The sequence below is a fragment of the Microcaecilia unicolor genome, chromosome 3 (genome assembly GCF_901765095.1).
Source record: "Microcaecilia unicolor chromosome 3, aMicUni1.1, whole genome shotgun sequence".
Lineage (NCBI taxonomy): Eukaryota > Metazoa > Chordata > Amphibia > Gymnophiona > Siphonopidae > Microcaecilia > Microcaecilia unicolor.
The window spans coordinates 214,875,678-214,891,609 of record NC_044033.1 but is presented as its reverse complement, the minus strand read 5'-3'; the positions used below and the strand labels follow the sequence as shown (position 1 = coordinate 214,891,609).

General features: G+C 45.5%; 2 protein-coding genes across 2 annotated transcripts in view; one reads left to right on the top strand and one right to left on the bottom strand.

The window, feature by feature from the left end:
- LOC115464350 overlaps positions 1 to 15,932 on the bottom strand; it is a 120,526-nt gene that overhangs the window by 18,877 nt on the left and 85,717 nt on the right. Inside the window, exons 9-10 of the mRNA XM_030194738.1 lie at positions 3,648 to 4,018; positions 1,577 to 1,672 (exon numbers count right to left, since the gene is read on the bottom strand). Of these exons, the coding sequence (XP_030050598.1) occupies positions 1,577 to 1,672; positions 3,648 to 4,018 (467 nt within the window). The remainder of the gene's footprint in view (positions 1 to 1,576; positions 1,673 to 3,647; positions 4,019 to 15,932) is intronic.
- Positions 13,643 to 15,932, top strand: part of LOC115466296 (C-type lectin domain family 17, member A-like) — a 28,117-nt gene continuing 25,827 nt past the window's right edge. Inside the window, exon 1 of the mRNA XM_030197460.1 lies at positions 13,643 to 13,821. Within this exon, the coding sequence (XP_030053320.1) occupies positions 13,755 to 13,821 (67 nt within the window). The 5' untranslated portion in view covers positions 13,643 to 13,754. The remainder of the gene's footprint in view (positions 13,822 to 15,932) is intronic.

Sequence of the window (15,932 nt, the reverse complement as noted above, 5' to 3'; positions counted from 1 at the left end):
GGTGGTGAATGGAATTCGCTCGGAGGAGGGGAAGGTGAGTAGTGGAGTGCCTCAGGGATCGGTGCTGGGACCGATTCTGTTCAATATATTTGTGAGTGACATTGCTGAAGGGTTAGAAGGTAAAGTTTGCCTTTTTGGGGACGATACTAGATTTGTAACAGAGTGGACACCAGGGTTGTAACAGAGTGGACACCAGGGAGGGAGTGGAAAACATGAAAAAGGATCTGCGGAAACTAGAAGAATGGTCTAAGGTTTGGCAATTAAAATTCAATGCAAAGAAATGCAAAGTGATGCACTTAGGGAGTAGAAATCCACGGGAGAAATATGTGTTAGGCGGGGAGAGTCTGATAGTTACCGACGGGGAGAGGGATCTTGGGGTGATAGTATCTGAGGATCTGAAGGCGACAAAACAGTGTGACAAGGCGGTGCCCGTAGCCAGAAGGTTGCTAGGCTGTATAGAGAGGTGTGACCAGCAGAAGAAAAGAGGTGTTGATGCCCCTGTATAAGTCGTTGGTGAGGCCCCACCTGGAGTATTGTGTTCAGTTCTGGAAGCCGTACCTTGCTAAGGATGTAAAAAAAATGGAAGCGGTGCAAAGAAAAGCTACGAGAATGATATGGGATTTGCGTTACAAGACATATGAGGAGAGACTTGCGGACCTGAACATGTATACCCTGGAGGAAAGGAGAAACAAGGGTGATATGATACAGACGTTCAAATATTTGAAAGGTATTAATCCGCAAACGAACCTTTTCCGGAGATGGGAGGGCGGTAGAACGAGAGGACATGATATGAGAGTGAAGGGGGGCAGACTCAAGAAAAATGTCAGGAAGTATTTTTTCATGGAGAGAGTGGTAGATACTTGGAATGCCCTCCCGCGGGAAGTGGTGGAGAGGAAAACGGTAGCGGAATTCAAGCATGCGTGGGATAAACATAAAGGAATCCTGTGCAGAAGGAATGGATCCTCAGAAGCTTAGCCGAGATTGGGTGGTGGGGCTAGTTCTGGGCAAGACTTCTACGGTCTGTGTCCTGAAAATGGCTGATACAAATCAAGGTAAGGTATACACAAGAAGTAGCACATATGAGTTTATCTTGTTGGGCAGACTAGATGGACCGTGCAGGTCTTTTTCTGCCGTCATCTACTATGTAATAAGGGACCAAGAAATATTTTTCATATGGCAAATATAGGCAGATTAACATAAAAACATAAGCACTGCCATACTGGGACAGACCAAAAGACCATCAAGCCTAGCATCTTGTTTCCAACTGTGGCCAATCCAGGTCACAAGTACCTGGCAAGATCCCAGATTTTATACTACTTACCCTAGAAATAAACTGTGGATTTTCCCAAGACCATTTTAATAATGGCTTACGAACGTTGTTTTAAGGAAATTATTCAAACCTTTTTTTAAAACCCTGCTAAGCTAACTGCTTTTACCACATTCTCTGGCAACAAATTCCAGAGTTTAATTACAAGTTGAGTGAATGTTATTATTCTGTTATTGATATGATTCAGAGAACTAATGGAGTGAGACAAAGTCCCTGCAGAAACTGGCTCAGAAGGAGACAGACACTCACCTTCAGCTCTTCAGCTTTCTTCTCTTCAAGACGTTTAAACTTGAGAAGTTCTTTCAGCTTCTTTCTCAAAGGCTCCAGGTGCATTTTAACTTTTTCCTGTGAACGTTAAAACATCTTTGGTTAGAATGTCATTATTATTTTAAAACGAGATGATTGGATTCTGAATGGTTATTGAAGATGCCTGAATAGTCACAGGGTCAAAGCCGTAATGATGTGTGCTACTGCTAACTAACTCATAAGAACATAAGAGTAGCCATACTGGGTCAGACCAATGGTCCATCTAGCACAGTATCCTGTTTTCCAAACAGTACCTGGCTGAAACCCAAATCATGGCAACATTCCATACTAAAAATTCCAGGGCAAGCGGTTGCTTCCCATGTCTGTCTCAATAGCAGACTATGAACTTTTCTTCCAGGAACTTGCCCAAACCTTTTTAAAACCCAGATACGCTAAGCGCTGTTACCACATCCTCTGGCAAAGAGTTCCAGAGCTTAACTATTCGTTGAGTGAAAAAATATTTCCTCCTATTTGTTTTTAAAATAGTTCCATGTAATTTCCTCGTGCGTCCCCTAGTCTTTGTACTTTTGGAATGAGATAAAAATCGATGTAGATCTACACCACTCGGGATTTTGTAGACCTCCGATCGTATCTCCCCTCATCCATCTCTTTTCCAAGCTGAAGAGCCCTAACCTCTTTAGCCTTTCCTCATAGGAGAGGAATTCCCTCCCCTTTATCGTTTTGGTCGCTCTTCTTTGAACCTTTTCTACTTCCACTATATCTTTCTTGAGATACGGTGACCAGAAAATTAAGTACCAGTTCAATATTCAAAAGCTGTAATCAACAGTTTTTTAAACCCCAACTGAAGTATTTAAATTTATTACATATTCAGTGCTGTCCAGCTAGCAGCTAAATAGTGCCACCTTGCTATAAATTTAGGCAGAACACTCTATGCTCTATCTTTCCATTATTCAAACAGCGCCAGGATGGTCTACAAGAACATAATGTGGGTGAGAATTCAGATAGGGCACTTATCCACATAGGACTGGACTCTATGTTTAAATGTTTATTGGTCATCAAGCACGAAGTAAACATAGCACAAAAATTCTGAATACATGACCAACAAGTTTTATGAAACTATCTGCCCACCCCTTCCCCCCCCCCCCCCCCCCGAAAACCATAACAATACACTGAACTAAGAGAGTGTCTCTGCCAGCGAGTTAAATAATGTAATCATAAATTTAATAAGCAAGTATAGTGATGCAAAAAAGGTTCCCAAATGGAAACAGTCTTTTCAGCCATCAAGACAGCCCTTTGCAAAAAAAAAAACCAAAAAAACCCCGATAAACCAGGGCTAAGGAAGAAAACAAAATTTGTAAACAAGAGAAAAACATTGACCGAACATGTACAGTTTCACATTCTTGAAACCTAAGCAAATAACTGTTTCCAAAATGGGGCAACACCAGAACATATTTATTTTGTTTTCAGTATTTATATACCACCTAGACCTAAGTCATTTACAATTTTATTTATTACATTTGTACCCCGCGCTTTCCCACACATGGCAGGCTCAATGCGGATTTTCTTTTTCTGGTACTGTCCCTAATGGGCTCACAATTTAGTATTATATTGTACCTGGAGCAGTGGCGGGTTAAGTGACTTAACCAGGGTCACACAGAGTTGCAGAAAGAACTGAACCTAGTTCCCCAGGTCTGCTCCACTCCATTTGACCCAGGGAAAGGGAAATGGGACTTGATATACTGCTTTTCTGCGGTTTTTGCAACTACATTCAAAGCGGTTTACATATATTCAGGTATTTATTTTGTACCTGGGGCATCGGAGGGTTAAGTGACTTGCCCAGAGTCACAAGGAGCTGCAGTGGGAATTGAACCCAGTTCCCTAGGATCAAAGTCTGCAATCACTAGGCTACTGCCACACACCTTGTATTCCTGCACAGCCTCCTCTATAAGGATCATAGTGTCAGATCTGTGACCCCAGGACACACTGTGAATCGCTTCATAAAGGTAGTTAATAAATCCCAATAAATAAACAAACAAAACATACTGAGACACACCTTGTATTTCTTCATATCCTCCTCTTCATGAAACAACTTCAGTTTATCTTCAGGCTTTTCCAGTTGATCCTCCTCTTTTGGTCTCACCGAGAACTGAGAAAGCGTTTTTGCTATTTCTGTGATATTTGCCAGCTGCCTGTTAGGCCTGAGCTTCCTTGTCTGAGAGTTTCTCCTGCATTGGGGACAGGGGAAGTTTGCGCCTCTCCCCTCCCAGGACTGAGTGATACAGGAGCGACAGAAGTTGTGACCACAGTCTAAGATCACTGGGTCTGTAAAATAATCCAGACAGATAGAGCAAGAAGCCTCATCCTGCAGACTCTCAGCAGGGTTTGCAGCAGCCATGATGCCCACAGGAAATGAGAGAGCAAGAGCTTAGTTCCTGTTTCATCTGTGGTGGAAGGGGGTGGGGGGGATGTGTGAAGGCTTTTGTGTAATTTGAAGCTGCTGAGCGGGCTGTCTGCACTTTAATTGATTTGCCCGGACTTTTCATAGGTAGAGTAGTAATTTGTTATAAATAGTAATCAGTGTGTCATTTGGAGGGACTGGGTGGGTGTGGGGGTGGGGGGCAGAGACCTGTGTGGCTGGGACAGACCAAATCAAGCCCAGCATCCTGTTTCCAACAGTGGCCAAGCCAGGTCACAAATACCTGGCAAGATCCCAGAAAAGTTCAATACATTTTATGCTGCTTATTCCAAAAATAAGAAGTGGATTTTCCCCTAGTCATTTTAAGAATGGTCCTTGGACTTTTCCTTTACCAAGCTGTCCAAATCTTTTTTTAAGCCCCGCTAAGCTAACCGGCTTTACCACATTCTCTGGCAATGAATTCCAGAGTTACACGTTGAGTGAAGAAAACATTTCTCCAATTCGTTTTAAATTTACTACTTTGTAGCTTCATCACGTACCCCTAGTATTTTTGGAAAGAATATAAGGTTTGACACATACCTTCTATTTTTAGTAGTTTATATATACAGGTTTTTATACAGCACCTACATGTTAATGAAAATAATTTGAAGCAGTTGACAAATGAAATCACGGTTCAGAACCTTCCCTTTGAAAGATAATGGATGTGGCTGGATTTGTAATGGAAGAGGCGATTGTTGCATTTAAATAGGATCAGAAAGAAATATTTAGTCTCCTCCACTGAGTGGAAGACTTTGGTGGGAGTCTCAGAACCCAGCCAGTCAGTTTTTCTTTTGTTTGTACATGACCACAAGCAGCTGCAGATCTCACTGCCAACGCTTCCTACTGCAAGATTAACAGGCAGGAACTGTAGGCAGCCAAATCTGAAGCGATTCAGGGAGGAACTGCTGACAGAGAAGTGTTGCAGAAGGAGTGGGGGGGGGGGGGGGGGGGGGCAGGGCATGAGCTGGTTTGGGAGGTAGGCCAAAATTTACCATTTAAAATTGCTCTCCCTTGACATCTCTGTGGGGTCCTTTTACTAAGGTGCGCTGAAAAATGGTGTAGACGTGTGTTTTGAGCGTGCGCAGAATTTTTAGTACATAAGTATTGCCATACTGGGAAAGACCAAAGGTCCATCAAGCCCAGCATCCTGTTTCCAACAGTGGCCAATCCAGGTCACAAATACCTGGCAGGATCCCAAAAAAGTACAAAACATTTTATACTGCTTATCCCAGAAATAGTGGATTTTCCCCAAGCCCATTTAATAATGGTCTATGGACTTTTCCTTTAGAAAGCCATCCAAACCTTTTGTACACTCCGCTAAGCTAACCACCTTTACCACATTCTCTCGCAACGAATTCCAGAGTTTAATTACACATTGAATGAAGAAACATTTTCTCTGATTTGTTTTAAATTTACTACATTGTAGCTTCATCGCATGGCCCTAGTCCTAGTATTTTTGGAAAGCATAAACAGACGCTTCACATCTACCCGTTCAACTCCACTCATTATTTTATAGACCTCTATCATATCTCCCCTTAGCCGCCTTTTCTCCAAGCTGAAGAGCCCTAGCCGCTTTAGCCTTTCCTCATAGGGAAGTCGTCCCAACCCCTTTATTATTTTCGTCGCCCTTCTCTGCTCCTTTTCTAATTCCACTATATCTTTTTTGAGATGCGGCGACCAGAATTGAACACAATATTCGAGGTGCGGTCGCACCATGGAGCGATACAAAGGCATTATAACATCCTCATTTTTGTTTTCCATTCCTTTCCTAATAATACCTAACATTCTATTTGCTTTCTTAGCCGCAGCAGCACACTGAGCAGAAGGTTTCAACGACGACACCTAGATCCCTTTCTTGGTCGGTGACTCCTAACGTGGAACCTTGCATGACGTAACTATAATTCGGGTTCCTCTTTCCCACATGCATCACTTTGCACTTGCTCACCTACAAAAAATGCCTTTTTTTTTTTTTTTGCCAAAAATGGATTTGCGGCAAAGTGAAAATTGCCGCGCATCCATTTTGGGTCTGACACCTTACCGCAAGCCGTTGACCTAGTGGTAAAGTCTCATGCAGTAACCGGGCGGTAATGGTCTACACGTGTCAAATGCCACTTGACGCGCGTAGCTACCGCGCGCCAAAAAATAAAAAATATTTTTCGGAGGTACGTAGCGGACGGGCGCCAAAATTGAAATTACCGCAGGGGCAATGCAGTAATCAGGCGGTAACTCCAATTTGGCAGACGTTGGTTGAGCGTAGGCGCCGACGCGGCTTAGTGAAAGGGCTTCTGTGTGTCTCTGAATAGAGATCACAGGAAACTAGCTTGCAGAGAGGCAAGGTGAAAGGTGAGAAGGTTCTGTTTCAGCTTCCTTGAAACCCAGAGATCAATACACCACATGGAAAATCATTGTTGAACCAGGAGATCCCCTAATGCAGACTGATCGGTTGTTCTCTATGCAAGCGAAGACGCCAAGTCTTACTCAACAGGAATGTATCACACGTATTTGAAGACTCAATCTGTGAGCCCCTTCTCTCTTACCCATTAGGAGTGTGTCACACTTATCAGAAGTTTAACATTGACCCTTTTACGAAGCTGTGTAAGCATCTACGTGTGCCCAATGAGCTCCAAAACGGAGATACCGCCTGACTACCGCGTGGCTCTTGCAGTAATTTCATTTTTGGCGCACGTCCGATACACGCATCTGAAAAAAATATTTTTTATTTTCGGACCCGCATAACGGATGCACGCCAAGTGGCATTTGATGCGCGTAGGTCATTACCACCCGTATTCTTTACCACTAGGTCAATGGGTGGTGGTAAGGTCTCAGACCCAAAATGGACACGCGGCAAATTTGATTTTTCTGCACGTCCATTTTCGGGGGAAAAAAAAGGTCTTTTTTTACAGGCGTGCTAAAAAAATGGATCGACACACTCCCAAAACCATTTTTCAGCACTCCTTTGTAAAAGGACCCCTTGGTTATTCCAACAAGTATATAATTTAGTATAAACTCCCTAGTGATGGGGTAATGTATTACACTTACAGAACTGTCACAGTTCAAGAGGGTTTCCCAAATAAACTCCGCTCAACAGAGGGATTTAACTAGGAGAAAATATCTCTCTATATAAAAGGCAACACCAACGTTCTATGAAGCCTCCAGACGGAAGTGTGAAGGGGGAGAGATATCCGGTTTCCCCATGAGTGTCTGCCCCGCCCTCTCTGTAACACAAACAGTCAGTGAAGGAAAACAGCAGAGCACGAAATCAAATCGCTGGCTCTGTAACAGTGAAGAACTCAGAGGGGGGAGGGGAGAGAGGGCAGGGACACACACACTCCCACATGCACACAGAAGAAAACATTGCTAGCCCCCATTTCATTTGCATCAGAAACGGGGCTTTTTTACTAGTGTTATATATTATGGACAGGCACTCATACAAAGGCAGGCTTCCAGACTGATGTGGCAGTCAGGTACAGGCTCTTTATTCAGGGCAGGTGCTTGGAGACAGGTCTCGCTCCCTTCAGAGCAAGGACTTGGACACAGGGCTCTCTCTTTGCGGAAACAGGAAGTTGCATCAGAGAGAAGGCTGTGAGACCAACATAAGAGGTATGTATTAGTCAGTGCTTTTTTTGTAGAAAAAAAGGTGCCGGTACTCATTGTGGGTGGGGTCACCACATATGGCACCGCCCCTATTATAGCCACACCCCTTATACCAGCCATGGAGCATATAAACAGACATCATTGAAAATATTATACTAGTATAGGAGAAAAAATAATGTGATTTTTTTTCATTATAAATAATTTCTGTAAGCTGTTACAGCTCCAGTATACCCAGTGCAAAATAAGACAAATTCCAAACACTAAAATGAAAATAAAATGATTTTTTTCTACCTTTGTTGTCTGGTGACTTTGTTTTTCTATCCATATTGGTCCCAGTCTCTGATTCTGCTGCTCTCTATCCGTTCTCTTAACTCCGTTTCCAGGGCTTCCTTTCCATTTATTTCTTTACTTTCCTCCTTTCTTCTTCTTTTGTTGCCCTGCATCCATAAGTAAAAGCTGGGTCCTCCTCCATGGAATTGACTGGAGGAGGTATAACATGGATCCAGCTTTTGCCTATTTTCTCCATCCATGTGCAGTTTTTCTCCTCTTCCCTTTCCCTCATCTCCGTCCATGTGCATCTTTCCTCCCCTCCATTCATGTCCAGCACTTCTCTCTCCTCCCCTCCATCCATGTCCAGCATTTCTCATCTCTCTTCCCTCCTCTGTATCCATATAAAGCAATAATTCTCTCTCCCCTCTCCTCCATCCAAGTCAGCATTTCTCCTCTCTCCTAGCCAACTCCTCCATCCATCCATGTCCAGCAATTCTCCTCTATCTCCTGCTCTCCTCTCCATCCATTTCTAGCATGTCTCCTCTCTCCCCTCTCATCCATGTCCAGCAATTCACTTCCCTGTCCTCCCCTCCCCATCCAGCGATTCTCCTCTCTCCCCTCAATGTCCAGCAATTATCTCATCCCTGCCCTCCTATCAATGTCCAGCAATTCTCTCATCCCTGTCCTCCCCTCCCCATCCAGCGATTCTCCTCTCTCCCCTCCATGTCCAGCAATTATCTCATCCCTGCCCTCCTATCAATGTCCAACAATTCTCTCTCCCCTGCCCTTCCCTCCCATCCCATTGATTTCCAGCAATTCTCTCTTCCCTGCCCTTCCCTCCCATCCCATGTCCAGCAATTCTCTCTCCCTTGCCCTTCCCTCCCATTCCATGTCCAGCAATTCTCTCTCCCCTGCCCTTCCCTCCCATCCCATGTCCAGCAATTCTCTCTCCCTTGCCCTTCCCTCCCATCCCATGTCCAGCAATTCTCTCTTCCCTGCCCTTCCCTCCCATTATTTCCAGCGATTCTCCGCCTCTCCCCTGCCCTCCCATCGACGTGCAGCAATTCTCCGTCTCTCCCCTGCTCTCACCTCTCCCATATCCAGCGATTCTTCGTCCCCCAGCTGTCCTCTTTCACTGCCTGCCAGCCAGCGTCGGACTCAGAGGCGAACAGTGCAGGCAGCGATTGTCTGGCAGCGTCGTAGCTTCCCTCTGCAAGTCCCGCCTACAACTTCCTGTTTACGCATAGGCGGGACTTGCAGAGGGAAGCTACGACGCTGCCAGCCAATCGCTGCCTGCACCGTTCGCCTCTGAGTCCGATGCTGGCTGGCAGGCAGTGAAGGAGGACGGCTGGGGGACGAAGAATCGCTGGATATGGGAGAGGTGAGGGCAGGGGAGGGACGGAAAATCGCTGCACGTCGATGGGAGGGCAGGGGAGAGGCGGAGAATCGCTGGAAATAATGGGAGGGGAGGACAGGAGGAGAAAAAGGTGCCGGTACGCCATACTGTTGCGTACCGGCACAAAAAAAGCACTGGTATTAGTTGCTGCTCGCTGCCTGTGAAAATCTGCTATTTAAAAGGTATGTGGGGGAGGGGGATGTTTGAGAGACCATATGGCATGCAGGCGAGAGAGGGAGAGAGGCCAAATGGGACAAGGCGGAGTTCTTCTGCACACCCACCTTGGGCCCAAGCCCACCCAAAATTGGGTGTCTGGCTACGCCCCTGGAAGTGTGTGTGTCTCACACTCATATGAAGGCTATCTCATTCTCACATTCTGTGAGTCCCTTCCCTCACTCATGAGGAATGTGTCACAGTCATTTGAAGGCTGTCTCACTCATGGTCTCCAAGCCTCTCATTAGGAGCATGTCACACTCATTTGAAAGCTCTCTCACTCTCACACTTGTCCAGCCCCTTCTCTCTTTCACTGCAACCACAACCTCCTGATCTGGACATTCATGAGAGGTGAGCCTGAGACAAGAGAAGTCAACTGGCCTTACCAGTAGGAAGAAATCTGAGTAGTGAGCATACCTTTCTGATTGGTATCTCCCCTTGCCCTTCCTTTTTCCCTGAACCTATATGGGGTCTGAAACCTATGCACATGTTGTTAGCCACTGAGCAGAGAGCAGCCTTGAGAATTTACCTATATTTCCTCCACTCTTTATCTTCTCAGAGACTCCAAAGTAGAGAGTTGCACGGGGACAGAAATCTTACCCATCCCCGCTGGAATCTTACCCGTCCCCACCCATCCCCACTGGAATCTTACCCATCCCCACCCATCCCCGCAAAAATTTAAACCATCCCAACCCGTCCCCACCCGTCCCTGCAAGAATTTAACCCATCCCCACCCATCCCCGTAAGAATTTAACCCATCCCCGTAAGAATTTAATAGTACATAAAAGAAAGTTCCAGTCAGCTCCCTCAGTCTCTCTCTGGATTTGAGCCACAGCACTGTAGGCAAGGAAGGAACGGAAGTTGGAAGTTGGAACACTCTGGTGCGCACATGTAAGACTTGTCTCCAATTCACTTGCACTCCGTGCTGAGAGGGCGCCACATGCACGCGCCAGTAGGTCAGGTGACATCTGATTCTCGTGCCTGTGTCAGAGCTGAGGTCTGTGCACCAGCCTGGTAGCAAAGAGGATTAATAGTAACATAGTAAGTGACAGCAAATAGACCTGAATGGTCCATCCACTCTGCCAATAGTCACACTCATGATCAATTCATCATTAAATCAACGAGTGTGATATTATATACTTGATTATGGTCTTTCTTTCGTGTTTCTGGAACAAAGACCACAGAAGTCTATCTGGCCCCATCCTTATGTTCCAACTGCTGGAGTTGCCATCGAAGCCCACTCCAGCCTATTCATGTTCTCATTTGTGGGACACAGACCATAAAAGTCTGTCCAGCACTGTCCTTATGTTCCAGCCACTGAAGTTGCTGTCTAAGCCCTTTCCAGCCCATCCTACACCAGATTGCCATGTATGAGACACAGACCATACAAGTCTGCCAGGTATCAGCCCTAGTTCATCACAGCCAGAGTCGCCATCTAAGCGTCACTTGACACATCCACACACATGCAGCCATTTAAGGTTAGGTTTTTTATAACTTCCATTTTCTAATTAGAGATCCTCTGTGTTCATCCCACGCCTTTTTGAATTCCATCATCATTTGTGACTCTACCACCTCCTTAATGGAAGACTTTCCACATTTATGCTGTTAAAGCAAGGAAGAAGAGGAGGAGGAGACAGCACTCAAATAAATTGGTATTCGGTAGATGAGAGGCTGGTGCAGGTGGAGCTTACAATTCCACGGGAAGCCCACAGAACTGGTTCCATCCCCGCGGGAACCCCGCAGGAACTGCCTCCGTCCCCGCGGGAACCCCGCAGAACGGCTTCCATCCCCGCAGGAACCCCGCAAGAACTGCCTCCGTCCCTGCGGGAATCCCGCGGGTTCCGCGGGATTCCCACGGGGACGGAAGCCGTGCAGCTCTCTACTCCAAAGACAAGCAAATAGTATTTTATGCTGCTGCTGTTTTATTTATTTATTTGTTACATTTGTATCCCACATTTTCCCACCTATTTGTAGGCTCCATGTGGCTTACATAGTACCAGAGAGGCCTTACAGGCTCTGGTGTGAACAAATACAGGGTGATGTTGTGGTAAGATCAAGTTCATGTGGCACAGCCACACTAGGGAATCGGAGAACGGAAGAGTTGTGTTATGTCCATTACGTGCTTTAGTTTGGTTGTGTTGCAGAGATCAGGCATTTAAGTTGGATCAGTAGGTTATACCTTTTTAAACAGGTTGGTTTTTAGTGATTTCCGGAAGTTTAGGTGGTTGTACGTCGTTTTCAAGGCTTTTGGTAGTGCGTTCCACAGTTTTGTGCTTATGTAGGAAAAACTAGATGCATAAGTTGTTTTGTATTTAAGTCCTTTGCAGCTTGGGTAGTGCAGATTTAGATAAGATCGTGTTGATTTGGATGTATTTCTAATTGGTAAGTCGATCAAGTCTGTCATGTAACTCGGGGCTTCTCCGTAGATGATTTTGTGAACCAGGGTGCAGATTTTGAAGGCGATGCATTCTTTGATTGGGAGCCACTGTAGTTTTTCGCAGAGGGGTTTTGCACTTTCAAATCACGTTTTTCCAAATATAACTCTAGCTGCCATGTTTTGAGCGGTCTGAAGTTTCTTTAAGGTTTGTTCTTTACATCCCGCATAAATTCCATTGCAGTAATCTAAGTGGCTTAGTACCATTGATTGTATCAGGTTGCAAAATGTTTCCCTCGGGAAGAATTGCTTCACACGTTTGAGTTTCCACATTGAGTGGAATTTTAAATTTGCAAAGCAATTTATTCTAGATTCATACCCCAGACACACCCAGGGATGGCCCAACCACTAGACGGACCAAACATCTGCCGTTGAGGTGTATTATAGTTGAGTTCTTAAACTTCTGAATTTGAGGGAAGTTCAGCGAGTTTCAAAATGGCTAATAAGCCCAGAAGCAGCTGAAGCTCAGGAGCAGCAATCACCAGGCAACTACGGGTGCTGTGTAGGTTCAAACAAAGCAAGCAAGTCTGGCAGTCTGGAAGATCCGGACTAGACTGGGCTGAAGTCTGGACCGGATAGGAACAGCAAGACAGTCTATGGCAGTTCATAGCAGCCATCGGTTCTGGCCACCAGAGGGCGAGGGGAGCACAGTCGTAACACCACCACTCTCTGGCGTCTGTCCGTCAACCAGTTCCTAATCCAGTTCACCACGTCGGGTCGTATCTTCAGCCTGTCAGGTTTATTCAAGAGCCTCCTGTGGGGAACCGTGTCGAAAGCTTTGCTGAAATCTAAGTAGATTACGTCTATAGAACATCCATGATTGAATTCTCCGGTAACCCAGTCAAAGAATTCAATGCACGATTTACCTTTGGTAAAACCATGTTGTCTCGGATCTTGCAACTTATTGGCTTCCAGGAAATTCACTGATGCTGGATACCATAGGGGCTAATGTAGGGAAGGGGAAGAGGGCCTTGACTCACCCTGGGGTGAGGGAGGTGCACATCTGAAGGTTCACTTAGCGTTTCAGATACCTTTGGGCCAGCTGTGGACACACCATTTGAAAAATGTCCCACTTTGTCCCTCAGCTTCACTCCCTGAGACGGTAAATCTAACTCTCTAGGGTGGGCCATCCTTAGCATCCATGGCAATGACACTTTCAGACTGAGAGAGTTGCTCCCACTTTCATGGGGATGACTTTTCATGGTGGTGACTGACCAGGGGCCTTTGGGGTTGATCTTGAATGACCCATCATACCAAGCACTGGATGCCCAAATTGCAAACCTACCACTGCAAAGTCATCAATTGTCCAGGCGGCAACTGTCCTATGGATTTCTTCTCCAAGCAACCATGTCAGTAACCTGCAGCAAAGACTTACCATACTGCCTCTACAAGCACCAAAGCAGATAGATGCTCCAGGTTATTCCCAAGGGCATGATTTTCCCACAGGTCAAAGGTTACAAATAATCCTCCAGAAAACCATTGGTTTGATTTGGATGGTGGAAGAGAATTCATCATGCATTTAAACATGACAAAATTTCTCCATGACATCATGAAGTGTCTTTGGGAAGAAGTGACAGGGAACCAGCCAATGCTTACTCACTGGTGGGAGGTAGTGAGTTTCTGTTCCAATTTCCTCAAAACCCTAGGGTTAGCAGTTCAAGACCTCAGCCAGTTCCTTTATTGGAATCTTAGTCTGAGACCATTGAGAGGGTAGTGGTCACATTTAAGACAGGAGGAGCTCTGAGAGAAGAAGATTCAGAGCTTCAGACTGAGAAGAGCCCGAGCCTGGGGAGAGATTATGGCTAACGCTATGTATGTGAACTCTGACCAGCTTTATCAGGCCAAAGCCAAAGAGGGGAAGGCAGGTAAAGTACATTCTCCTTTTCAAAAGATAACAATTTTTTTGTCCTCTCTCTCTCTCTCTCTCTCTTAGCTAATGGCAACACTTGTTCCTCTGCTCTGTTTACTGCCTGTATCCTTCCCCTCCCTGCAGTTCTCAGATTCAAGAAACTCTCTTAGTATAACAATTTCTTCCTGTATTGCAAAATAAGATGCTTGGAGACTAGTAATTCAATAAAGGGGCGTCTTCAAGTCCATTCTCTAAGGACAAGCAGGCACCTGCATTTCTCTGTAGAATATTAACATAATAGATTAAAAAAACGGGCCTATACACTGTGTCCAGAAAAAAACCCCATTTTATTTATTTAGATTTTGCTCACACCTTTTTCAGTAGTAGCTCAAGGTGAGTTATATTCAGGTACTCTGGATATTTCTCTGTCCTAGGAGGGCTCACAATCAAAGTTTGTACCTGAGGCAATGGAGGGTTAAGTGACTTGCCCAAGATCACAAGGAGCAGCAGTGGGATTTGAACCCGCTACCGCTGGATTGTAAGACCAGTGCTCTAACCACTAGGCCACTCCTCAAACAACCTCATTGAATTAATTAAAAAATTTACGTGCACAAAGTGACATCTATTTGCCTCACTGACGCCAAACTACATAGGAATCCCTCGTCCTGTTTAAGAGATTTTTAATTTTTACAAACTGCTGTCACAGATCTCAGTTTCCGACATGACTTAATTACTTACTCGCTGACATAATTTGTGATGTCATTGCACGTTGATAAACAAAATAAATGTCAAAAGAAAATTGAGTTTTAATTAAAATACTCAGAGTTGAAAAAGGATACAACGCTAAAAGTTCAGATTTAAACATTCAGACTATTCAGGTTGACATTAACTGTGTTTGAAATGCTAACTTTTGGGGAGTTTTATTTAAAATTTGACATCTCAGCAACGTTAAGATGGATTTGTATGAAACCACACAACATTGTTTGAAATAGACGTCACTTTGTGCAGATAAAATTTTTAATTAATTTGGTAGAAGTTTGCGGTTGTTATTGCAGAAAGTGTAGGGGGCTTACTTTCTTTCAGACACTGTATTTTAGACGAGATTGCTTACAGCAGCCATTGAGCTGGTGTGAATACGTACACCTTATTAAAGAATGTAACATCAAACATATAAACGGCGAGTGACCGTACTCACTCGCAAATGCGCAGTAGAGACCTTCTCTGCCCCGCCCCCACGTCAATACGTGATGACGGGGGGCGGAACACAGAGGGTCTGTACTGCGCATTAATGCTGAGGGAGGGACACCGCCGTCTAACGCTCCCCCCACCTGAGTCGCCGCCGCCACCCACCTTCTACCCGGTCGGGCCCTCGCTCCGCTATTGAAACAGCGAGGGTCCGGGAACGCAGCACTGAGCTCTGCTGAGCTGCCGACATCGCCCTTCCTTCTTCTTCTCTGCCTCTGTCCCGCCCTCGACGACGTTACGTCACACGAGGGCGGGACAGGCAGAGAAGAAGAACGAAGGCCGACGTCGGCAGCTCAGCAGAGCTCAGTGCTGCGTTCCCGGACCCTCGCTGTTTCAATAGCGGAGCGAGGGCCCGGCCGGGTGGAAGGTGGGTGGTGACGGCTCGGTGGGGGGGCGCGAACTCGGAGGGGGAGGGGCAGCGGCGAACTCGGCGGTGGGGGCGGGCCTTTCAACCCCCCCTTCCTATAATAGCCCATTTTTACGGGCTCAAAGTCTAGTAACATCATAACGTAGGAAATGACGGCAGATAAAAGCCTGTACGGTCCCTCTAGTCTTCTCAACAAGGCAGCCAGAGCTGTATCAGCCTACACCCCTCCCCCATGTCCTTTTTAAAGTGCTAAAGTTATTAAGTTTGGCTTTGATTCCATCCTGTTTCTCTGTAGGGATCCTCTGGGTGTATCCCATGTATTTTTTTAATTCTCTCACTGTTTCTGTTTCTGTCTCAGCTACCTCCACCAGGAGGGTATTCCAGGCATCCACCATCCTCTGTGTTAAAAAGTATTTCCTGTTGTTACGCCTAAGTCTATAACCTGCAACCTCAATTCATGTCCTCACCTTCCACCACTTTGGTGTCTCTGAAAAAGATTTGTTTTTGTATATTAA